This window comes from Stenella coeruleoalba, assembly GCF_951394435.1.
Source record: "Stenella coeruleoalba genome assembly, chromosome: 11".
Lineage (NCBI taxonomy): Eukaryota > Metazoa > Chordata > Mammalia > Artiodactyla > Delphinidae > Stenella > Stenella coeruleoalba.
Window position 1 is genome coordinate 8,494,884 of NC_137157.1, and position 26,645 is coordinate 8,521,528.

At 42.4% G+C, this 26,645-nt stretch overlaps 1 protein-coding gene across 9 annotated transcripts in view; it reads right to left on the minus strand.

Annotated features, from left to right (window-relative positions):
- TNRC6B (trinucleotide repeat containing adaptor 6B) overlaps positions 1-26,645 on the minus strand; it is a 250,109-nt gene that overhangs the window by 4,983 nt on the left and 218,481 nt on the right. For all 9 annotated transcript variants that reach the window (XM_079936132.1, XM_079936128.1, XM_079936129.1 and 6 more), the window contains 9 exons: positions 16,518-16,649; positions 16,155-16,250; positions 15,819-15,999; positions 7,926-8,063; positions 5,417-5,593; positions 3,994-4,140; positions 3,648-3,743; positions 627-851; positions 122-192 (listed from right to left, as the gene is read on the minus strand). In XM_079936132.1, coding sequence (XP_079792258.1) covers positions 122-192; positions 627-851; positions 3,648-3,743; positions 3,994-4,140; positions 5,417-5,593; positions 7,926-8,063; positions 15,819-15,999; positions 16,155-16,250; positions 16,518-16,649 — 1,263 coding nt within the window. The remainder of the gene's footprint in view (positions 1-121; positions 193-626; positions 852-3,647; positions 3,744-3,993; positions 4,141-5,416; positions 5,594-7,925; positions 8,064-15,818; positions 16,000-16,154; positions 16,251-16,517; positions 16,650-26,645) is intronic.

Consider the following 26,645-nt stretch of genomic DNA (forward strand, 5'->3'; position numbering starts at 1 on the left):
CCTCTCTGTGGTGACCAGGAAATAAACGAGCTCTCCTCTCTGCTAGCCCCACAAACCTCGGACTTTCCCTCTCTTAATACAATCAAGTCCCATCCAGAAAATCCCAAGAAAGCGTGGTTACCTGTGGAGTGAGATTGTGAAGAACCAGCCAGTAACTAGGACGAACTGAACCACCATCACTCCAGGTGGAGGCTGGAAGCAACCAGAAAAAAAGATCAGGAAGAACGATCAAAAAATTAAGATAGCCACGCGTGAGACACATTTTCAAACAGCCCACATGGTTCCTCTCTCCTCTTATAAACCATCTTCTTCTGCCTCACTCTGACCTCCTTCATCCTGTCACTGAATAGCCAGTTCTCGTCTCCTAGACCTTGATCCTATGCGCTCTTGCGCCTTATTCGCAAGACAACGTTGTCCTCCCAGGGTTCTCATCTTTACTCCGTCAGTACCTCGGGAGTTCTTGGGTCCCTCTGCCTTATGCTGACTTCAATTCTCCACTCAAGAGATACTTTTTCCTCTACCCGATAACCGTGATTTCCTCTGAGTTCATCGTGTCTTCAACATTTGTGTGAACATAAGCCCCTCGGGTTGGAACAATGATGCTCCTTTAGGCAGATCCTTCTCACCAGAGGCAAGCCGTGAGTCCTGTGTCCCCCACCCCCTGACTGAGCGGGGTGCTGTGCTGCTCCAGGGAGATGACGGTTTGGGGTTGGTCAGACCGGGAGGCGGGCGGGGCAGCGGTGTAGTGTTCCTTGAGGAAATATGGTTTTTCCACATCTTGTTGGAGAGATGAGTGGGGTTGTGTCCTATGGGATCTGGGGACCATGTCGATTTGTAATCAGGGAACTTTGCTATAAGAAGAGAAAATTAAGGAGGAAATTAGGTTAGACAGGTCACTTTTGTTAACAAATACACATACACACGCACACACGAATACATACGTGCTTAAATTCTAAAAATATTAAGGGCACAATTTAAGAGGCGCAAAATAATTTTGTTCTCTGAGCTTATCAAATATAAATTTTCAATGACTCTTACTCTGAATTGACAAATTAACACATGAGCTAAAGAGTTAATAAGATAACTAATTCTTTACTGCTTTCTTAGCTAAACACAACCTGAAAAGGAAGATAAATTCAAGGAAAGTATTCTTAAAGTCATTAGTTTTACTTATACTTAGATATAGTAGAATGTGAACCCAGGCAGAGCTAAAGTATTTATTCTATAAATACTTACTGATTGAACGGAAAGTACATTAAAAATTAAACTTTTCAAAAAAAAAAAAAATTAAACTTTTCTTGATCCAGAATACTAGATAACATTCAAACAGATTTTAAAAATATAATCAACAAATATTCACCAAGGGCTTACTCTGCTTTTAAGGTGCTAAATCAGTGCTATGGATAATATAAACAGTTGTTCCCAAGAACTTCAAGTTCAGACGGGAAAACAGAAAAGATGAACAACAGAACTGGTAACCCAGCAACATCATATATGTTCAATACATGGAGGAGAATGACAATGCTGGGCTGTCAGCAACGACTTTGCCAAGACAAGTCTTGAAGGACTGATATAAATGGACGGCTCAGCAAGACAGGAAAACAGAAACCGAGCTTCAACTTAAACTCTCTTTGTACCAAATATGTTTCTCCCCAGTTTTGGCCGAACAACACTTCACAGTAGCAGAGAGGTAAAGGAGGCCATAAAGGTCTGCTGGGGGCAGTTTCAGATGCTATCAGGAGTTTTGGCAGTAGATTTAGCAGGTAGTGTTTAAACTAGGGCCAAAACGTGGATGACAGCAAAGAGAATGGAAGAGAACAAATGGATCTGAGAGAGAAGAAACCACTTGGGAGACGTCATCACTGGCTGGACCCAGCAAGTGAGGGAGACAGGAAAGAGTGAGGAAGAGGCGAGAGGGAAGACTGAGATGTTGCGACTAAGTGATGTGCAGCAGCACCACTAAGAAAGAGAGTTAGTTAAGAAAGAAAGACAGGATTTCCCTGGTGGCGCAGTGGTTAAGAATCCGCCTGCCAATGCAGGGGACACGGGTTCGAGCCCTGCCCTGGGAAGATCCCACATGCCACAGAGCAACTGAGCCTGTGTGCCACAACTACTGAGCCTGCACTCTAGAGCCCACGAGCCACAACTACTGAGCCTGCACACCTAGAGCCCGTGCTCCACAACAAGAGAAGCCATGACAATAAGAAACCCCCGCTCACTGCAACTAGAAAGCCTGTGTGCAGCAACTAAGACCCAACACAGCCAAAAATAAATAAATAAATAAATAAAAGAAAATTTGTGAGAGTGAGGGTTGGAAATGTATACATTTAGTTTTAAACAAGGGTGATGCTTGAGTCATCTCTCAGGTGACCGCTTGTAAATGAAAGATAAAATAGTTAAAACAGAGGCATGGGCAGTTACAGGAATAAAAGAGGTGAAAATGAGTTTTTATGTAAAGGTAGAAGCCCTAGGGGACTTCCCTGGCAGTCCAGTGGTTAAGACTGTGCACTTCCACTGCAGGGGGCATGGGTCAATCCCTGGTCGGGGAACTAAGATCCCACATGCCATGCAGTGTAGCCCCCCCCACACACAAAAAAGTTAAAAAAAAGGTAGAAGTCCTATAAAAGCATAATGTAGGGTGGTGTTTAGAAACATGGAATATGGAGTTGGCTCCTCTACACCCTCACTCGGACCTGAGGCAAATTCTATCAGCTGTCTGAATCTCAGTTTCTTTATCTACAAAATGGGGGTAATAGCGGGACCTCCCCCACAGACTTTGGTGAAGGTAAGATAAGAATTCACGCTGAAGGCTTAGCATGTTGCCTGGTCCTGAGAGGTTACTGTTGCACTGCTGATATGACAGAGGTGGAAAGAAAAAGAAGACAATCCGTAAGTACATTAACCCGCAGAGCCTTAGTAGGTAGCTAAGGATTTGTTTTATTTGCATTCGCCTGGATAAACGTCAAAAGCCTTAATGACTTTAATGGCTTTAAGGTCCAACTTTTGCAAGACCAAGGTGCCAATTACTAATGATTGGTCTACCAATCTATAAGGCGTTGTGCTAAGTAAGTGACTTCAAAGGCTCTGTTATAACCATTAAGTTTTCCATTCCCTATTGTCTTACACACACACACACACACACACACACACACACACACACACACACGGAACTCAACAAGTGTTGTTGGTAGAATTAACCAAGGTCCTCTTTTTTTCCCCTTGGCCATCTGCCCTTAGCCTTTGTCTGTAAGTGGAAGAATTTTTGGAGAAAAGCAAGCTCTAATTGGCTGCCTTAGGAACAACAACCTGGACTTAACTGGTTCTTCCCATGGCCCCTGATTTTCTTGGCAGACCGGTTAAAAGAAAAGCACTTGTGTCATCAGGATATAACCTCTGCCCTCTCAACACCCATAGCTCCCTGTAATTATGTCACCATCTGTCTTGGTCCTAAAGCTGTATTTGTCTCACCCTGCCTCTGTTGAGACTGACTGCAAGTTCCCCAAGGACGTGGCCAATACAAGAGGTGTGTCTCCATCCACGCTGACCTAAGCTATTTATTCCTTAAGAAATAAACGCCAATTTCCTTTGTAGAAGGCAGCCAGACAGGAAAGCGCTAGCGAAGGGGCAGAAATGGGTCACACGCGTACCTGAAGTGCTATGAACGTTGCTGAAGGAGTTGTCAGAGGCACTGTAGGGCCAGGCACCAGGTGAAGGCAGCGAGGTGTTGAGGGAAGAATTAGACCCTTTGGATGACGAATGAAGAACGAAATGAAAACAGTGCAGATCAATGTCAGCATAACTAGTGAAATCTTGAAGTATTTTATTTAACCTTAAATAAGAGGAAGGACAAACTATATCTAAAAACTAAATGTGAAAAGCTACATATTCCTATGTTTTCTGGTGAGATACCAGCAAGTACAAATGAAGCCACAGCCTGCCAAACATGAAGATACTGGGTGCTGAATAAACACGAGGGGTGTTTCACTTATTTACCTGTGGTGTTATCCCGCAGAAGTTGGTGGTCAGTATCTACAATGGGAGATGTGGCTGTACCCCCCAGCACACTTCCTGGGGTGACATAGGGGTCAGATTCAGGGTCAATGTTTTGGATACCTTTCCATGGCACTCCTGGTTGGAATTCTGAGGTAAGGAGAACAAATATTGGATAGAGGTAGGAAGTTGTTCAAAACGTGGTAAAGTTATTTTTTGATACAAGAAATAGATCTGTGAAAAGTCTAAATTCTGAATCTATTTTAGCTCAGATTTTCATCATAAAAAAAAAAAAAAAAAAAAAGTTGGCCTGACATATACTTTGCCAGCAGCACTCCTGTGCTATCACGACATGCCGACCTTCTTTCTCTGCTTGGGAACTTGATGCCACAGACCTTCAAGGTCTGGCCCCAGGCCCTGCTCCCAGGGAAATTCAGGCCTGAGGGCAGGGAGGCAGGATACGGTAGTGTGGTCTCATGACAACTGTGGGGCATCTAGGACAAAAACTGGGAGAAAATCTGAGTTGGAGAGGAGATATTTCTCCCACTTATCTCACTGGAAATTGGCTCAGATGCACAAAAGAAAACACATCTGACCACTACTGAGGGGAATGTCCAGGGACAACCACAGGAAGAATTTGGCTTATCATGAGAAAGCCTAGAAAATATTTAAGTGTTTACAATTTTTTATCGGTTAATTTAAATCATATTTAAAGCTATATTAAACTTTTACTTTCCTAATCATGATGAGGAAGAACAGTATGTAGTACATATGAATATGCATTATACTAGAAACTATACATATTCATAGCTCAAATATACCCGTATAGAAAGAAGTTTAGAAGGACATATACCAAACTTGTTTTTAATTTTGCTTTAATAAATTAAAAGTTTTTTCTACAATGAAAATAGATTACTTGTATCAGAATAAAAAGAGAAAACAAATAGCAAACAGTCTCACTGCACTCACTACTGCATACCTAGAACCTGATAATAAATACTTGCTCAGTGAATAAACTAATCAATTCACTGGACATTTCAGAAGAACCCACGTTTCAAGGCATCCTTTGCATGGATGAATGCCAAGTCCCGGCTCCAAGGTCACCTTATTTTACTCCCAGGCTGCACTCCACGGACTTCCTCTGGCCTATCTGTGCCTGTGCAGTATTTACCACAGTAACTTGCCTTGTAGGCGATCAGTGCTCACACCTATGTTCTTGACTGAACTCTACAGAGCAGAGACCCCCTCTAATGAAAATTTGCTATCTTCCCACAGCAAATTCTTCCCTGCTTTTATCAGACAATAATTACTGAATGAAAAAAATCAAAGTGAATGCCTGTGAGTGTCAGAAGCAATCTGTTCAGAACCTGAAATTAACAATTATAAAAAAAATGATATCCCAGAAAAAACATTTCCTGTACGATACCTGGAGGCCAGCTGGCATTGCTGGATTTACTTCCGATTTTATTTGTTGGTGGAGATTTGGCAGGTAACCAGCTATCACCAGCAGGACCCGTATGGCCACCCAGTGTGTCACCCGGGATGATATCAAACTGGTTGTATGGTGACCCTCCTCGGGTCTTACCAGGGGCCACTATAGCGCCTGAGAAAAGAGAAAGGTAACTAATTCACACCAGAAAGGACTCTTATGAACAGAACTTGTTGCGCTTTCATTTAGAGGAACTCCAACACAGTATGCAGTAAAAAGAGTCCTGGAATTAGAGGTCACACTTGAAAGCCACTGCATAATTAGGAAGCAGGATGACCACGACAACTCATCTCACCTTTCTAGCCTCTCAGTCTGCACTTATGCACACAGCACTGTTCTCATTCCTGAACGTCCCTTTCAATTTTAAAATTCCATGGTCTTATGAAGTTAACAAAACTTTCATCAACTACGAATCATACCATCATCCCCCCAGTTTTTACACTAATGACCTAGGAATGAGGAATAGGAAAAATACTCAACAATTTGCGGCACATAGAAGGGTTTTTAATTACATTTCTACTGACACCAACCCACCCAAGTCTTTAAGTGCTGATCAGGCCTAGTTTAGCTGGAAGAAGCAGAGAAAACAGAGGGAGTTTGCTGGAGAGAAAGGCATCTGCAATCGCTTTAAATTCCAAAGCAATGAGACAGCATTCCCGCCGAGGGTCTCTGCCAGCACAGGGCCAGCAGTGAACTCTGCAGCTCTGAGATCCACGGCTCCACACATGAAGAACAGCAAATCCTTTGTAAAACTGCTGTCCCGAGAGCATTTCAGTTTTGTTGGTGCCCCCTTCATGCATTTTATATGCTGGGAGGCAGGAAAAAAATTAAAAGCTTAATAATTCCCTTAAACTAACAAAAAATGAACTTTACTTTAAATGAAAATTTTGACCTCTGTGAGATACCATTCTACTTATCTTTCAAATGAATTTTACATGCTGTATTGTGTTACCTGATCTACTCTTAGGATGCTGTTTATGAACAGATAAAATTACTTCCAGGGTAATGTATTAAAATATTTGTGTAGGGACTTCCCTGGTGGTCCAGTGGTTAAGACTTAATGCTTCCACTGCAGGGGGCACAGGTTCAATCCCTAGTCGGGGAACTAAGATCTTGCATTCCACACGACATGGCCAAAAATAAAAAAAATGAAAATAAAGTATTTGTGTAAATATCGATTAAAATAATCTGTTTGGTTTGGCCTAGCACAAGTATTATCACAACTGTCTCCATGCTCAGCTAAGAGAAGTCATTTGCTTTTCTGGAGCCACTGACAGGAATTTGACTCAAGGGCACACAGTACTGAAGTAGTAGGAAATGAAAAGCTCAATTACCTTGGGGATTGCTAAGGAAATGGGAAAACATTACCTATAAGCTCTAAAAAGGCAAGCGAGCATTTTACCTGTAAGATAGCTTCTCATATGCCACAGTGCATTTATAATCATACACCTATCACGTCTTTGGGGACAAGGGGACTTAATGAATCATCAGCCTAAGGAAGCAGCCTAAGTGTCCAAAGCTATAGATGCTGAGCTTAGATTATTCAGTCCAGAAACAGATTTGATAATTTCAATACATCATCCTTGATTTTGTAGCATGAAATCAAATGATAATGCTTAGGGGCAGCAGGCAGAGAACTTCACATGGCCACTTCACCAGCCTACTGGATGGGCACATGAAAAACGGGTTTATAAAGGAACCCTGAAAGGCTCCAGACTGATGGGGCTGAGGCTGCCAGGAAGCCCCTGCAGGAGCCAGTCCAAAACCTATTTACACTTGGTTCTCATGGATACAGCTGAATCCAAGTAAATTACTGTCAAATGAAACAAACATTGAAACAAAGGCTGAAGGAAGGTCCTAAGACCTTTCATCTATTTCAAAGGGAAATGGAGATGCTCTTACAGAGAATTACAGAGATGGAAGAGCTGACCCACATTCAAAACCAAAGCCTACAGTGCCCTCAACTGCTGTCTTGCAGACACTGTCATTCATGAAGAACAAGAAAGCTTTGTGTAAAGTTCAAACCTCATGTATTGATCTATTAGTCATCTTTTGGAGATCAAAGAGCTCAAACAATCATCATGATATATATTTGTTGTGATCTCTCTCTTGTAGCTCCAAAAACTGATTCTGTTCTCTCAGCCAATTTATTAGGGTTTTAACAAAGGGAGCTCAAGTTCACTGCTACTGCCCTCAATCCAATTGCAGGTGGGAAATTTTGCTGCCCTTAAGTGGAACTAGCACCTTCAAGTTTCTTATAATTTGAAATACACACAACCCCAATCTTCCTCTCCTAGGTGATCACAGGACTGGGGGGGAAAATCAAGAGACTCATTAGGAAAAAGCTAAAAAAGATCTGTGCTTCAAAGGAAGTTTCTAGGCCACTTCATCAAGGCTTGCTGAGAGTCAGAACAGCTCCAAGTCATGAAGCTTTGTTTGCTCTTACCATTTTTGTGCATATTGGCTTCCTGTGTGGCTACAGAGGGCAGTCCCTCCATCATGGAGGTCCACTGTTTAAAGCGAGACTCTGTTCCAGCCTCCTTCCCACCAACCATGCCGTAGTCCATGCCGCCAGAGCTGAAGCCTAAAATGGAGAACCACATTTTACGTCTTTTTATAAGTTTCTAGTATCAGTAACCAAGAGGTCTGAGGCAGAACCCATGAATAGCTTCATTTTTCACTTAAAGACCAATTCACATGAAGTTTTCTTCACTCAGAAACAGATATTTTGATTCAAAATGCTGATCCTGGCTCCTGCTTGCTAAAAAAGTGACGACTCTGTTCAGGTATGAAAACATGTATGACTGCCATCTCATTAAGACCATCTCAGTGCATGTGTGCATTCACTTATCCATCTGCATCAAACAGAACGTGGGGCCAGCAATTCTCCAACTGAGATGGAGACGTCTACACATCAAACCAACATGGTGGGCGCTTCCCTTGCGGCGCCGTGGTTAACAATCCGTCTGTCAATGCAGGGGACACAGGTTCGAGCTCTGGTCCAGGAAGATCCCACATGCCGTGGAGCAACTAAGCCCGTGCGCCACAACTACTGAGCCCACATGCCGCAGAGCGGCTGGTCCCGTGAGCCATGGCCGCTGAGCCTGCGCGTCCGGAGCCTGTGCTCTCTGGACACAGGAGAGGCCACAGCAGTGAGAGGCCCTCGTACCGCAAAAAAACAAAACAAAACGAAACAAAACAAGAATCTGTCTGCCAATGCAAGAGACACAGGTTCGAGCGCTGGCCTGGGAAGATCCCACATGCCGCAGAGCAACTAAGCCCGTGCGCCAGAACTACTGAAGCCTGTGCGCCTAGAGCCCACGCTCCACAATAAGAGAAGCCACCGCAATGAGAAGCCCGTGCACTGCAACAAAGACCCAACGCAGCCAAAAAAAATAAATAAATAAATGAATAAATTTAAAAACAAAACAAAACAAAACCCCAACCTGGTGTAACAGCAGCTATTAAGTTGTGGCAGGGTCTCTAGCGGAGGAAAGGCTTTGCAGAGGGACACTGATCCTGGACCTAGGCGAGGTAGGCGAGTAAGTCAAGGAAACCAAGTACGAAGCTCTGACTGGTGACTATCAGGCGTGTGTAGGGAATGATGACAAGCCCAATGTGACTCCAATGCTTGGCTGCCTATGGATGCAGTGAGATAGGGAGCGATGAAGTGGCGTGGCGTGTAGGGTCTTCATGTATCAGGCTGAGGAGTCTAGACCTTTTTTTCCCCTCTAAGACAGGAGATGAAATTCTTCAGAAAGTGAGGAGAGATAACTAGACCTGTATTTTACAAAGAGACCTGACAGTGTGAGAATGGGGTAGGTAGAATCTGGGAGATCAATTTGAAAAAGTTTTTATATAATGACAAAGACCCCATAGCTTGACTAGGCAATTGGCGAGAGATTCAGTTTACTTCGCCGTGTGCTGCCAGGTGTCAGGCTTTTAGCAAGGGTTTTGGCAGGTAACATTTTCCCACTGCACAGGGCCGGACAGGTGAAAGCCAGACAGGACAGGCTTGTTGATGTAGCCTCACAGGGCCCACCATCCATTCTGGGTCAGAATGTATTTAATACTTTTCAAACTGATGCTCAAAAAAAGTAAAGGACTAAAATCAACCACTGAAACAGGGGGAAGGGAAGAATAATGAGTAAAAAACAGAAAAAGGAGAATGAGCCACAGGGTGGTAACAACAGGCAAGCATGGACACCCAAGGAGGTCAGCAGGGTTCCCACCACGCCTCAGCTCAGGTGGCCTGCGGGGTCTATTCTTCCCCTAGTGGACGTGCAGCTCCAGCCAGGCCAGACTCCACGCTGTATCCACTTTACTCTCCTGCCATCTGGTGTTGTCTTATTGGCCCTCAAGTTCCATCTATCCAAATCCCATTGGGGGCCCAGGTCACATTTTTCTCCCCTGTGCTTCTCTTGTCAGGGATAGTTTTATAAATGCACAATAAATCAAATCAGTTCTAACACCTTTCTTGACCTGTTTAAAATGTTGCTATTAATATACAGAACACTGTCCTTTCACACAGTTTGTAACTGACTTTACTAGTCCAAGTGGTTGCTTGGAGGGTGTGGGTGGGGAGCAGAAGTCCTTGGAATGAGCTGAAAAAATTTCAGATTGAACCCTTCGTTTTATTTTATTTATTATTATTTTTAAATTAATTAATTTATTTTTGGCTGTGTTGGGTCTTTGTTGCTGCACGCAGGCCTTCTCTAGTTGCGGTGGGCAATGGCTACTCTTTGCTGCGGTGCACGGGCTTCTCATTGCGGTGGCTTCTCTTGTTGCGGAGCATGGGCTCTAGGCGCGCGGGCTTCAGCAGTTGTGGCGCGTGGGCTTCAGCAGTTGTGGCTTGTGGGCTCCAGAGCACAGGCTCAGTAGTTGTGGCGCATGGGCTTAGTTGCTCCGCAGCATGTGGGATCTTCCCGGACCAGGGCTTGAACCCGTGTCCCCTGCATTGGCAGGCAGATTCTTAATCACTGCGCCACCAGGGAAGTCCCCGAACCCTTCTTTGTAAAAAAGAAGAGTTTAAGATATTTTCCCTTTTGTCCTATGTGGCTAAAATGAAATGAGACTGGAGGACAGGGAGGTTGAAAGGAACAAGGGCCTTCTCTGATACAGCTTTAGTGGCCTACGTGGGTTTACTCCTTGCGTAAATTACACCTCTACCTTTGACTTAGAAAACCAGCCCAAAGTGCCTGGATTCCAGGCCATCTGAAAGCTCGGTTCTAATCATTGAGAAAGAGCTTTTGAAAATAACCTGGCATTCTGGTGAAGATTAAAAAGAAGAATGTAAGGATTAGTAAGGTAAGAAACCATTCCTTTATATATTAATTTTCTTTAAAGTTGCTCTAAAATTTAAAACTCACAATGAATTAAAGTTATTTAATTTCAGCTGCTTAGAGTTCTTCTGTGACACATAAAATATTAAAAATTAGTAAGAGTTATAAATCTTAGGAGAGAAAAGAGTTTGAGCAGTTCCCCCTGAACCTTAGGTAAAGTGGGCATCTTTCTCATTAGAAACTTGTGGATTAAATGCCAACACGATACGGCAGCACCGTTAACTAAGCAATAAAGCGTAGTAAGGAAAAAAAACTGAAGAGGGCAAAAAAACAAAAAACACAAAAAAACACAGGCGGTAAGTGCCTTGAAAGGTCCAATCTACAAACCCAAAACTATGAGAGGAAAATCAGTGCAAGGTTGTATGTAACTGTATCTTTCTTCGATGTCACATAGTGACTGGCCTGACGTTAGAATAGAATGTGCTCAACAAATCTGGATGAAAGGAATTCTGTGCTCTAGAGGCTGCATTAACAGAAGGCAGAGGGCACTCCACTCGTGGCCTCTGGGGCTGCTCATGAGCTATCACACCTCCAAACCCAGGAAAACACTGACTTGACTGTCCTTGCTATTTCATCAAACCAAACTTCCTCAGTCCATCAAGTAGCCTCCAGTAATTCTCCAGTTCCCCGACAGAAATTCTAATCAAACAAGTCATTTAGTTCAGTCCAATGAATATTTATGGAGAGCCTAATTTGTGCCAGGCTCTGTGTTAGGAGCTAAGGTACAATCAGAGATAAGACATGCCCCTTGCCTTTCCAGGGCCTCATTTCACCAGTACATTCCTTTTACCTCCCTTATCATTCTTACAAATACAAGCTCTTGGCTACCTTATCTGTCCTTGCCAGAATTACTTTCTTTGCCACACACTCTAATTCGTTGTCTATTCATCACTACCACTTGTCTCAAGGCTTACCTCCTTAAGGACACTCTCTCAAATTAACTTGTCCTTAATTGATCACTCCTTCACTCTCTTTGCCGTAGTTCTATACTTTCCACTATTACTTTGGCTGCAGATTAAAAAACAAGTTCCTGGGGTTTTATAATAATTATAAATGGATAAAGAAGATGTGGCACATATATAAAATGGAATATTACTCACCCATAAAAAGAAACGAAACTGAGTTATTTGTAGTGAGGTGGAGGGACCTAGAGTCTGTCATACAGAGTGAAGTAAGTCAGAAAGAGAAAAACAAATACCGTATGCTAACACATATATATGGAATCTAAAAAAAAAAAAGTTTCTGATGAACCTAGGGGCAGGACAGGAATAAAGACGCAGACGTAGAGAATGGACTTGAGGACACGGGGAGGGGGAAGGGTAAGCTGGGACAAAGTGAGAGAGTGGCATGGACACATATACACTACCAAATGTAAAATAGCTAGCTAGTGGGAAGCGGCCGCATAGCACAGGGAGATCAGCTCGGTGCTTTGTGACCCTCTAGAGGGGTGGGATAGGGAGGAGATATGGGGATATATGTGTATATATAGCTGATTCACTTTGTTATAAAGCAGAAACTAACACACCATTGTAAAGCAATTACACTCCAATAAAGATGTTAAAAAAATAATAATTATAATAAAGAATAAATTATAAAAGAAACAAATCATCCACAGTTGCCCCTTTAATACAACTGTTCTAATCCATGTCCACATGCACATGTGATATTGACACACCATAATACCAGGAAAGATATGGTTATTCTTCTGCTATTTTAATAATCTCTACTATTCATAACTCTACTTTTCACTGGATATACCATACACAGAAATATTACATATTTTGATAAATTTTAAACATAAAATTTTATTTGACATGCCCTTCCTGATGAGTGACTTTGCTTCTCCATTGGTTCAGATATTTGTGAGTGACTATGACTTAATACTAGAATGAGATTTAGTTCACACTATTCCTATTTAAAAAATTTTTGTAGTCTTGATAAAGCACTAAGATATCTTACACAAATAAGGCGATGGGAAAAGGAGGAGTCTTGTAATTACATCAGTTATTTTACATTCCTTTTTAGGTATATTTCCTCCCCCCCACCTGCTCAATAAAACAAATACTAAAACTACTTCTAGTATTTAGTATATATTTAGTATAAATACTAATTTTTAGACAGGTCATTATCACATGACAATTCAATTAGGTATATTTTCCATTTTGCTAAAAGCAGAAAATTAGAAACCATCTACTTTACAAAAACAATCAGCTAGGGGGATTTCCCTGGTGGTCCAGTGGTAAAGAATCCGCCTTCCAATGCAGGGGATGCGGATTTGATCCCTGGTTAGGGAACTAAGATCCCACATGCCGCGGGGCAACTAAGCCTGCGTGCCACAACTACTGAGCTCGCGCACCTCAACTAGAGAGCCTGCGTGCTGCAAACTACAGAGCTCACGAGCCCTGGAGCCCACGCGCCACAACTAGAGAAGAGAAAACCCTCATGCCACAACTAGAGAGAAGTCTCCACGCTGCAACTAGAGGGAAGCCCGTGCTCCACAATGAACACCCAAAGCAGACAAAAAAATAAATATTAAAAAAAAACAGAAACAAAAATAGCTAAGGGTAACCCGTTAAGCAGTCATGAAAGTCATTCAACTTTTTAATTCTGAGAAAATATACCAGTAGAGGCTTTATCAATATTTATTAAGAAACTTAATTATTCTTGCTAGTCTTTAACCTACAGGTATTTTTTTTTTAGTTTGCTATACTCAGCACCATTTATACTCATGTATATTCATTCATTTTATTACAGCTTTGCCATATAATCTTTTTTGAAAAAATTTTAACCTGTGTAAATGCTTTAACTATATTTTCATCAAAATCTTACAGCTATAGATTCAATTTATTCAAAATAGTCAGCCAAATCAGACTTGTTTTCAGTCCCAATTTTTCAATTCCAAGAAATGTGGTAATATGAATTAAGGAGAATTGTAACTGTGAAATAAACTGCAAAATGCATCTTGTAAGGCAGATTATAAGTGGTCAGATCACAATTAATATAAAGACCTAATAAAATTAATTTATCCATTGTTTAATAAGTGAGCAGATATAAATAAGTCAATATGTTCTTCCTCCTTATTTAATTTGGATTATAATGCAGAACTAACTTTTTAAGTTACTTATGAAACAGGAATATGATTTTAAAAAAAAACAACCCATGAAATTTCTTCAGTAAATGTACATATGTATATATACTGAACTCTGATCCTTTAGTCATTAGGAATAGTTAAGTATAATAATCACAAACAACACGATTAATCTAATAAGACATCATGATAAAATTTTTCTATATATTTAATAAATAAGAGGTATACACTGCTAAAAATTAACAGATTTGTAGCCAACACATAATTTTACTTTTTAATAGGGGGCAGCAGATAGTAAAGATGTTATAAAGACTGTCATTGAAATAAATACATCATGATTTTAGGTTTTTGACAACTAATTGACCAGTGCATACCCAGTCTAAAGGAAATCACATAAAAGTTTATCCACAGGCTTTACCTGGTTCGCTGTGAAAATGTCTGTTTCAAAGAGTCAGTCTCACTAAACTATACTGCTCAAGCTGCTCAAAGGCTTTTCTTTTCAACTAAGACATACCCTCAGGACGAGTACTGAGAAGGCCTGAAAAGAACTGTGTTCTTAAAACAAGTGGAAAAGCCACTTGTGGCCTCCAGATGCTCTCTTTGCTTTATACGACTGGATTCCTTTTCAAGAACTACGCACCCTTTGACTAAAGTGGATATAAAAGAAGCACAGTTGCCCCACTTCACTATCATGTACAGTGTCTAAATTCAGAACAACTGAACACACACCAACACACCCAGGCTCTTATGTCAAGCTTCATCTGTAACAGAAGACACGATTCAGAAGGTGAAGACTGGAAACCCAGGGGTAATGGCACCATCATTGGTCATCAAGGGAGGCTTCCTCCTTGCCTGGAACCTCAGAGAAGCATGCTCTAATAGGATATGGGATGGTGGAGAATCTGCCCTTCTTTTATGTCATATGGAAGAAAGTTTATTTTGAATTTAAAAGTCAGTTCTCAGGCAATCATTTTTAAGTACAGTTGGTAGAACTTGAGGATCTGTAAATTAATTCCCTTACAACTATCCAGGATCAAGGAGTCCTTGAACTCTCTGCTCTTCTCTGGATGTGGCCTCCCCAGGGGGCAGTGGGCACCTCACAGAGCACAAAGAGCAGGGCCATTTGTCCAGGGTCACTTTGTCACCTGGGAGTATGGATTTCAAGTCTCCCCAAACTCTTGTTTTTGAGTTTGCAGAGAACAGTATGGTCTTTACTGAAAGAAAATCTAAATGTTGTCAGTCTGAGAAGAAAAACGCTGTGGGGTGTGGTACCTTTTTAATTTTATTTTTAAATCACTGCTGCCTCACTGATTGGACTCTGCTTACAACATGTTCCCCAGTTCTGAAAGAGCTACGATTTGCCTGCCAACAAATTCTTGATGAATGTCAAAGGTATAACTTTACTTGTGCTAATTCTATTTAAATCAGATGAGATACTAATATCAGAAGAATTTTATCAGTTTGCCTTATAATTTTAATATCAGTTCCCCATTTTTCCAAGAGAAGGTAATTTTATCTGGAGAGCTAAACGCCTCAACTTGTACATAATTTATTAGATTATAACCTCAGACGTGTGTAGCAGTCACAGCAGGTACAAACATTTAACTGGCTTGAAAAAATTCCTGGTGGTAGGAGAGCTGATTGCCACTCACAAGTAATAAAAGACTGCTTTGGACCCAGAGAAGGTGGAGGCCTGTCTCTGTTATTTACTGTGTGGTGAGCTTCAGGAAACCACTGAGACCCTAGGATATCAATAACTCAGATATCTCACCTGAAAGAGAGGGATACAAATATTCACCTACCCTGCACAACTGTTGTGAAAACAGCGTAATGTAGGTCCAACCCCCAGGCTGAGAACATGACTGGCAGGTATTTTTCAACAGGCAGTTTTCATTACTTCACAGCTTACCAGAACCATATCCAGGTATTGGCCCTTTGGTTTGAAGGTCTGGGAGCCCCACATTTAGAGCGTTGGGGACCATGTTGTCCAGATGCGGCTTGGGCCCAACGGGATGAGACGGCGAATGTTTCATGCTGGGCTGCCTCTGCTGCTGCTGCTGCTGCTGCAGGGCGCTCACCATTCGAGCCAGCTGGAGGCGAGCAGGCGCAAGGGAAAACGGACACGTGAGACACCCTGAACCTCACGGGGAAAGGCAGCATTTGAGTCATGTTTGCCATCGAAGAGGTTAAGCAGAGACGCATTCCTCCCGTGGAGCACCAGGGGGACCCTTCCAGTGCCACGTACCTGCTGCTCCTGCTGCTGGCGCACGGCTTGAGAAAGCTTCCTCTGGTTCTGTAACAACTGCTGCTGTTGCTGCTGCTGCAGGAGCAGCTGACACGCCTACAAAGCAGGGGAGAAAGAGAGGACGCAAGTTTCCTTAAGACAGACTTACTGGGAAAACTGTGAATGAATTAAGTGCCCGTGAAGGAAGCACCACCGAGTTCCCAGTCTACGGGTCACATTTACCTGCAGTTGAGCTGATATATCAACCCTTAAGCACACTCAACAGTTTGCATGAAATGAAGCAAATAAAAGCTAAAGAGAAAAAAAAAAAAGAAAAAAAAGCAAGTAACCTTTTTAGCTATAGGAGGAAAATCTGCTACTTACCAACTGAAACTGGGGAATCTGTGGAAGCTGGCTCAGCATGGCAATTTGTTGAGGAGATAACTGGGGCCCCACATTGAAAAGACCTGGATTCAGGCCACTGTTGGGAAACTGCTTGAGCATTGAGGCAGAAACCTAGCCAAAAGAAGGAACTTTCAGAATTTATCAAAATAAAATTTTTATTTTTCCGTGACATGAATCTTATTAGAGCTAAAGCAAGCACTGCCAATTTTTTCCTTGAAAAATGTTTATGAAAAATATTGAACGATTGAGAGAAATACACCAAAGTGTTAACAATGGTTGTCTTTGAGTGGTGAAATTACAGGAGCTTTTTAATTCTCTTTTTAGACTTCCCAATTTTTCTACACGAAAAATTATGAATTTTACAATCTAGAAAATATCAAGAAAAAAATTAATGATAATACAACTTTTGTCTGAGAAGTTATTACTGGAAATATGCTATAAAAACATCCACGGAACCCACTGATTCAGTGAGTGTCATGGAGAACAAACTTACTCCCTCTTCCATGAGTGGTAAATGGCATTGTGTCAGAAGCCTAGTTCTAGAGGCAGACCACGTGGACCTGCCTTTTCTAAGGTATAGGACTCAGAGCAAGTGACTTACTAAACCTTTCGAAGCCTCACTTTCCTTATCTCCAAAACGGTTGTTTGAGGATTTTACGAGTTAGTCCGTGTCAAATGCTTAGAAATGCACTCCGTACATGTTCATATTATTTCACAGGATGGTTCTTCAGATGTCCAGACAATGATTACAGCTCCCCTGCATCTCATCTCCAGGCTACATATGATCAGTTCTCTCACCTGTATCTCATTCAATTTCTCAACACAGAGCCCAGGACAGAAAAGCCATTTCCCAACGTTGTCTAATACTGGGTAGACCTGGCCATCACTAACTATTCTTCTAAAAGCCATGCTTTTAACGGTCCCTACAATCTCAACTTCTCTGATGATCATATCATAACTCCTAACTCACACATTAAGCCTACTGTCAATTAAAATCTACAATATTAAAATTGTAGATAGGGCATCAGATTAAAATTACATGGGGCGTTTTACTCCCCCATGTAATTTTTAAGCAGCTGGGTTTAAAAATTTTATTAATTTATGTTTTGATCCTTAGGACTTTACATTTATCTTTATATGCATGGCACATAGCAGATGGTCGATAAACACCTATTAGATGAATGAACCTCTCATGTTTTAACTTACTAACAGTCACCCCACCAAGTTATTTTCTACCTATTATTTCACTTATTCCCAGTTTGAGTTTCTCCATCTGGTGACTGACAGGAATGTTGAACTTGACAGAGCTGAAGATAAATTTAGTCACGTGCCACTAAAAACGTCCTTCCAACCTGAAACTGGTCTAAGTCCAGGAACAGTCATTCATCTCTAATCAACACAGCTGTTTTAGACAGCTTGTCTAATGACTTGTCAAAATAGAGATACAACAACTTTATCGTTCCTATAATCCAAAATTTTTTTACCAATCAGTGAAGAAAATGAGTTAAGTTCAAATATGTTAGCAAACTACGATTCTCGATTCCTAGTACAGGTGCTCAGAAACCATGTTTTTGATAATCTTTTCTAGAATCTTGCTTGGAATTGGCACCAAGTTCATCAGTCTTTAAGCCACTTTCCTTGTTCTTTCAAAATTAGAAAAAAAAAAAAATTCCCCCATTCTCCTTACTTCATTGTAGGGGAGGGGTGCTTCTTTCCCACTGCTGACCTGAGGCTCCACACAGAGGGGCATCCACCTTTATCATAACACTCTGGGCCTCTTTCCCTTACATCCTGGCAGCAAGCCCACAGGGAGGACTGCCCTATTCCAGTTACTAGGGGGTTAAGTTTGGAATTCAGTATTAGGAAGCTCACATTCTCCAGTATCAGCTTTCTCGGTAGTAAAGGGGACGTTTAGGCCCCTGGAAGCCTTCCTCTTTTTGTCTTAAAAATTCAGGATTTGGGCAGGAAAGAGGGGTTGTCATTATTAAACCCTCCTCCTTGAAGACCCCAAGCATTCTTCAAAGATCACAGTCAGGGCTCTGCAATTCTTTCCACAAATTCTTTCTCTGCTATAGGATTTAATGCATCTTAAACCCTTTCGGTTGAACACCCTTATTCTTAACAGAGAAGACAAAAGCAGTAAAAATTTTCTTTCCACTTAATCAGTCAGCATTATATGAAGAGCCCAAAGCTATGATTCCTTTCCAGTCACCACATTGCACCAAACCAAGCTCTAAGACACTTTTTACAAGCCTCAACTTATTTTGTGTTTTAATCTCCCAGCATGACTCTCACACATTCACCCTTGCTTGCATACCCTTACTTTCCATCTTTTAAAAATGACCCTATAAAACGTGAGTCATCAGAAAGCTTTCATCAGAAGGCCATGGGGTCTTCCCATGTTACCTTTCTTTAGCATCACAGTCAAAGTTAAATTCTTCAGCTTCCTAATACTTTTGAGTCACCGTCTCTGCTACATTCTCAAGAATATCTGCCTATCTTTTCTTTGACACTTTCTAGTCTAAAAACATCTAAGTTCAAGTTTCCTATACTTGGCTCACCAACTCATTTTCTTCCAAGATCTCAGGCACTTGCATTTAAACTACCAATTCTCTCATTTTGGAAAGTATTTTGATTTAAAGTAATAGTTTTCCCAGCTGCTTCCTCTCTACTCTCTGCGAGATGCTGAGTGTTGCCAACCAATTAAAAAACTTGTTTGACGCTACTATATAAAAAACAGATAAACAACAAGGACCTACTTTATAGCATGGGGAACTATATTCAATATCTTGTAATAACCTATAATGGAAAAGAATCTGAAAAAGAACAGATATATAGATATATATAACCGAACCACTTTGCTGTACACCTGAAACTAACACAACATTGTAAATCAACTATACTTTAATTAAAAAAAAAAGATAAACTGACTTAAAAAAACGAAACAAAACAAAAACCCACCTTATTTGATTTTCTATTTTAACAGACCCCTAGCAGGTAGGACCTCAAAGCAGGCACACCATTACTGTGCACTTTACCGCTGCACGAGTTTTATGGCCAGCATGAGGGACACACCTTCCACAACTCATCTCAAATAATTATTCTTCTTCATCTCTCCTCTGAGTTCACCCAAATGGTCACCAGTGTGGCTTAACTTATCGTCTCTGATATAATGGTTCTAACCTCACTGTATTAAAAGTTTTTTTTCTTTTTTTTGTTTGGTGGGGGGTGGGAGCGGTCGGGGACAGGGAAGGAAGCTACGAGTGGAGCTATATCCTACGCTATCACACCATATTCTAAACCAGAGTCTTAGACCATACCTCAGTGACTCATGGAATCGTATTTCTTACCTTCACAGTGTGAATCTTAAATTCATTTGGTTTAGCAACTATACCAGGTTGAACTGTGTCCCCCACCCCCCAAATTCATGCCCAACTGTGATCTCAGAAATGTGACCTTATTCAAAAGTAGGATCCTTGTAGACATAATCAAGTTTCAGATGAGGACATAATGGATTACAGTGGGCCCTAATCCAATGACTGGTGTCCTTAGATGAAGAGAAAGTCCAGAGACACACAGGGAAGAATGCCACGTGAATATGGAGGTGGCGATGGGAGCGACGCATTTACATGTCAAGGAACACCAAGCCCTGCCAGCAGCCACCAGAAACTAGGAGAGAGGCACGGAGCAGACTCTCCTCTGGAGCCTGCAGTAGGAACCAACCCTGATGACACCCTGCTATCAGATGTCTAGCCTCCAGAACTTGTAAGAGAATAAATGTCTGTTGTTTTAAGCTACCCAGTTTGTGGTCATTTGCTGTGGCAGTTTCTAGAAAAGAAACGAATACAATAACTCTGTTTGCAGGCCTGTGCCATCTGGTATGTTAACTACTAGCCTCATGTGGCTACTGAGCAGCTGAAACATGGCTAACCTAAGTGGAGATGTGGGTTGTTTTTTTTTTTTTTTTTGGCCGCAGCACGTGGCATGCAGGATCTTAGTTCCCCAACCAGGGATCGAACCCATGCCCTCCTGCAGTGGAAGTGTGGAGTCCCAACCACTGGACTGCCAGGGAAGTCCCGAGATGTGTTTTAAGTGTAAAATACACACCAGATTTCAAAGACTTGGTATTAAAAAAAGGAAAGTAAAAATTTTAATATAATTTAAAAACACGGAGTAAAGGTTGAAATGATAATTTAGATATATTGGTTTAAAGAATATATATTATTAAATTAACTTTACCAGTTTCTTTTTATCTTTTTTTTTTCTTTTTTGCATTACGCGGGCCTCTCACTGTTGTGGCCTCTCCCATTGCGGAGCACAGGCTCCGGACGCGCAGGCTCAGCGGCCTTGGCTCACGGGCCCAGCCGCTCCGCGGCATGTGGGATCCTCCCTGGCCGGGGCACGAACCCACGTCCCCTGCATCGGCAGGCGGACTCTCAACCACTGCGCCACCAGGGAAGCCCTCTATCTTTTAAATGGGGCTACTAAAAACTTTAAATCCCATTATGTGGCTTGTGTTACATTTCTACTGGACAGTGCCGCTCCAGGCTGTCTGTACTGATCAGCGTGTTTCTGACTTCCTTTCCAAAGCTTTCATCTATGATTCATGGGAAATCTCCTTTGCTTATTTTCTTTCCCAACCTACTGGCCTCCAAAATAAAGAGCCATTGTCTGAACTGTCATTTCTCCTCCCTTCTTGCAGTTTTATTTTTTTTTAAATTTAACTTACTTATTTATTTATTTTTGGCTGCATTGGGTCTTCGTTGCTGTGCGTGGCTTCTCATTGCAGTGGCTTCTCTTGTTGCGGCTCTAGGCGTGCGGGCTTCAGGAGTTGTGGCTCACAGGCTTCAGTAGTTGTGGCTCGTGGGCTCTAGAGCGCAGGCTCAGTAGTTGTGGCGCATGGGCTTAGTTGCTCTGCGGCATGTGGGATGTTCCCGGACCAGGGCTCGAATCTGAGTCCCCTGAATTGGCAGGCGGATTCTTAACCACTGTGCCACCAGGGAAGCCCTCTTTCAGTTTTTAAAAATAAATTTATTTATTTATTTATTTTTGGCTGTGTTGGGTCTTTGTTGCTGTGCGTGGGCTTTCTCTAGTTGCGGCGGGCGGGGGCTACTCTTCGTTGCGGTGCGCGGTCTTCTCATTGTCATGGCTTCTTTTGTTGCAGAGCACGGGCTCTAGGGGCGCAGGAGGCTGCAGCAGTTGTGGCACGTGGGTTCAGTAGTTGTGGCTTGTGGGCTCTAGAGCTCAGGCTCAGTAGTTGTGGCGCACAGGCTTAGTTGCTCCGCGGCATGTGGGATCTTCCCCAGCCAGGGCTTGAACCTGTGTCCCCTGCATTGGCAGGCGGATTCTTAACCACTGTGCCACCAGGGAAGCCCCCTCTTTCAGTTTTAAAAGACCTACTGGACAAATCAGCTCGTCTCCTGATTACCGTTTCTCTTCAGTCTTGAGAATGTATGTTACCCCTTGCCACGAGCCCATGATCCCACCACCTTCCTTACTATTCCTACTACTCAAAACTAGCTAAAGAAACCACCATTCAAAGTAAAACATGCCCATGACCCAGCAGTACCCTAGAGAAATTCATCCTAGGAGACAAATAGAGGAATATTCACAGCAGCACTGCTCATAATAGCAAAAATCTGGAAACAACCCAAATGTCTATCGATAGTAGGGTAGAAAAGGTAAATGAAGGATAGTATATTCATATAGTAGAATACAGTATGAACCACAACTGCCTAAATCAACATGGGAAAATCTTACAAGCATTATCAAGTAAAAAAGTCAGAGAAGGCTACATACTGTATGATTTCATTACATAAAGTTCAAAAAAGGGAACATGAAACATATTATTTACAGATAGATACAGAAAGACCTTAAAGAAATGCTAACACAACGTATTTTTATTCTTTAATTTAAATGTCAGCATCTCATATGTTCTATAAATTGACAGTTATAAAGACTATCAAGGTTGTACTTTGAGGACTTCCTATCTAGCACTGCTCAACTTCTCTCTTCTTTTTTTTAAAATTTATTTCAAAAAAAATTTTTTATTGGCTTGTTTATTTATTTATTTTTTTGGCTGTGTTGGGTCTTCGTTTCTGTGCGAGGGCTTTCTCCAGTTGTGGCAAGCAGGGGCCACTCTTCATCGCGGTGCGCGGGCCTCTCACTATCTTGGCCTCTCTCGTTGCGCAGCACAGGCTCCAGACGCGCAGGCTCAGTAGTTGTGGCTCACGGGCCCAGTTGCTCCGCAGCACGTGGGACCCTCCCAGATCAGGGCTCGAACCCATGTCCCCTGCATCAACAGGCAGACTCCCAACCACTGCACCACCAGGGAAGCCCTCAACTTCTCCCTTCTTCAGATTCACATGTACTGTCCTCCTCCAGTGAATACAAAGGACCAGACAGATGCTTCACTGGGCTCCTGGCAAATGACTATTCATACCTGGGTTGCAGAGTAATTAAAGTGCAGGCTTGCACATTCCCATGGCAGGGAATTAATTATTCTGGCTTAAAATCCTTTCAATCTCCAGCTGGGCTGGAGAAAGTGAAGCTCTAGTTGGGAGTGAATATGGCATTTAATGAAGCGTTACAAGTGCAAAATGACAGCAATTTAAAAGCAAGACAGACTTCCCTGGTGGCGCAGTGGGTAAGAATCCTCCTGCCAATGCAGGGGACATGGGTTTGATCCCTGGTCCGGGAAGATCCACATGCTGCACAGCAACTAAGCCCATGCGCCACAACTACTGAAGCCTGTGCGCCTAGAGCCCGTGCTCCACAACAGGAGAAGCCACTGCAATGAGAAGCCCGCACACCACAACGAAGAGTAGCCCCTGCTCGCCGCAACTAGAGAAAGCCTGTGAGCAGCAATGAAGACCCAATGCAGCCAAAAATAAATAAAAGTAAAAAAAAAAAAAAAAGGTCTCTTTATTAAAAAATAAATAAAAATAAAAGCAAGACAAACACCTCTAGAATATGTTACTTTCTGAACATTTGAGTAACAGGAAGAAAAAGGCAAGGTAGAAAAAAACCATGGTATGGAACATTTGTAACAAATCTTAAAGATGAGTTTCTATATCTTCTTCCTATGTTTACATTACTGACTGTCCCTAAAAAGCGGTTAAAATGGATGTAAAATTTGGTAATATTCATCAAGAATTTTATAAATTTATTTATTTATTTTGGGCTGCATTGGGTCTTCGTTGCTGTGCACGGGCTTTTTCTAGTTGTGGCGAGTGGGGGCTACTCTTCATTGAGGTTCATGAGCTTCTCATTGCAGTGGCTTCTCTTGTGGCGGAGCATGAGCTCTAGGCACATGGGCTCAGTAGTGGTGGCACACGGGCTTAGTTGCTCCGCGGCATGTGGGATCTTCCCGGACCAGTACTCGAACTCGTGTCCCCTGCATTGGCAGGCTGATTCTCAACCACTGTACCACCAGGGAAGTCACTCGTTAAGAATTTTAAATGTTCAGGGATTTCCCTGGTGGTGCAGTGGTTAAGAATCCACCTGCCAAAAAAAAAAAAAAAAAAAAAAAAGAATCCACCTGCCAATGCAGGGGACACAGATTTGAGCCCTGGTCCAGGAAGATCCCACATGCCGCGGAGCAACTAAGCCTGCGCACCACAACTACTGAGCCTGCGCTCTAGAGCCCGTGAGCCACAACTAATGATCCTGTGTGCCACAACTACTGAGCCTGCGCGCCTAGAGCCCGTGCTCCGCAACAAGAGAAGCCACCGCAATGAGAAGCCCATGCATGGCAACAAAGAGTAGCCCCCGCTCACCGCAACTAGAGAAAGTCCACGCGCAGCAACAAAAACCCAACGCAGCCAATAAATAAATAAATAAATTTATAAAAATAAAATAAAAGAAGGTCTGGGGAATGGATTTAAAAAAGAAAAAAAAAAGAATTTTAAATGTTCATGTGCTTTGACCCAGAAATTTCATTCTGGGCAACTAAATTTAGAAATAATGTGGGCAAAGATCTATGTATAAAGGATTTCTCTACAGCGTTACTTATGACAGTGGAAAATTAGAAACAATATCCAATAATTGGGAAAGGGAAATCAAATCAAGTCTACCTGATGGAACATTCTGCTTTGTTCATTAAGAATGATCAACTTGAAGACTATATTAGTAACCAGAAAATGTTATGACCCAATGTTAATGAAAATAGCAGGCTGCTGTGACCATGAATGCAGTTATGTGAAAAGCATGCCTGTGTACGAACAAAGTCTGGATAGGGGATTACGTAAAAATAATTCTTGTCCTTGCGTCCAGTGGGGTGGGAGGGTAGTTTTGGGAAGAATTTTTTTCTGGGACTTCCCTGGTGGTCCAGCGATTAAGACTCCGTGCTCCCAATGCAGGGGGTCTGGGTTCAATCCCTGGTGGGGGAGATAGATCCTGCATGCATGCCGCAACTAAAAGCTCACATATGCAACAAAGATCCCGCATGCTGCAACTAAAGACCCGGCACAGCCAAATAAAAATAAATAAATACATTTTTTTAAAAGAAAGAATTTTTATGTTAACCATGTTTTGCTAAATAAACACATTTCAAAAATGTAGGAGAACGCAAGTACTTTTCCTTTCCAAGTAGAGCAGATACTTTGGTCATAAAGAGATTTGGAGACCCTAAGTCTCTCAGACTAAGTTCACTGTGCTTTCCTAACAATTCCACTTTCTAGATCATTCTGAAATGCATCCTCCTGTGACTTGACATATACTTACTGAACTTAAAATACATGCCCTGCACAGTTGTCGATGTTCAGGATGCAGCAACCCAGAGCAGCCACAGATCCTGCCGCTGTGAAGCTTATTACCCTCCTGGGGGTGGGGTGCGGGTGAGTAACGGTGGTGGTGGTGTACTATACACAGCCTGGGACAGCCTCCCTGATAAGGTGGGACTGAAGCAGAGCTCTGAAGGAAATAAAGACAGAGCCATGTGCCAATCTGGGAGAAGAGCATTCTGGGAGTATGTTCCGTGCACTGGGGCCAGCTGGCTGGAGAGGTCTGGACGAACAGGAGAGCGGCAAGTGTGGGGGGCAGGGAGGTCACCAAGAGCCCCAAAGACCACAGTGAAGAGCTGGCTTTGTATTCTCAGTGAGAGAGGGAGCCAGGAGAGGGGTCCCGGTAAAGCAGTAACATGATTTACCTTGACTTTCTGTGTTGACAGAAATGTCCCACATTTGCACTGTCCATACGGTAGGTGCTAATCTGGTGTGGCTATTTAAATTCATTGAAACCAAAATTCAGTTCTTCCATTCCACAAGTCACATTTCAAGTGCTCATGCGGCTAATGGCTACACTGGACAGTGCGGTCTTAGAGGATCGGTGTGAACTCGGGGCAGAAAACAAGACTCGAGGGAGCAAGTATGGGATGAAGCGGGGGGACCAGTCAGGAGCCCATGGTCACAGTAGGAAATGGTCGGACGCTGGATGAAGTTTTGAAGGGAGGATTTGTTGCTGGATTGGTTGTGCGCTGTGAGAACTCACAACCAGCTCTGGCCTGAGCACCTGCAGGATGAGACTGCCAGGTGCCTAGAGGAAGAGGATGTTTTGAGGGGAGAGTGGGACGAAACAGGAAGTTCTGTTTTGGGCGTGTTCACTTCAGATGCCTATAAGGCATCCTACTAAAGATGGCCAGAAGTCTTTGGGGTTCAGAAGAGAGATCTGGGGTGAAGTCACAGTTTTGGAACTGTCAGTATTTTAAAGTCATTCCACTGGGTGAGATCACCTAAAAGTGGATGTAGGTGGTGAGAAGAGGTTCAGATATTGAGACTGGGGTACTCTGATGTTTAAACACTGGGGAAGTGAGGAAGAACTTGTAAAGCAGAAAGACAAGAAAAGGCAGGTGGAGAACCAATATAGAAGGTGTCTGAAAGCCAAATGAATTATTTCAAAAAGGAGGGAGTGATCCACTGTGTCAAATGCTGATACATGAGTAAAAACTGGGGAACAGATCACTGTATTCCACAACACAAAGATCACCAGTGGCCTTCACAAGGAGGTCTTAATTCCCACTGCCACTATCTTTTTTTAATTTCATTCTGTGTTTCATTCATTCATTCATTTATTTGTGACAGGTCTTAGTTGTGGCTTGTGGGCTCCTTA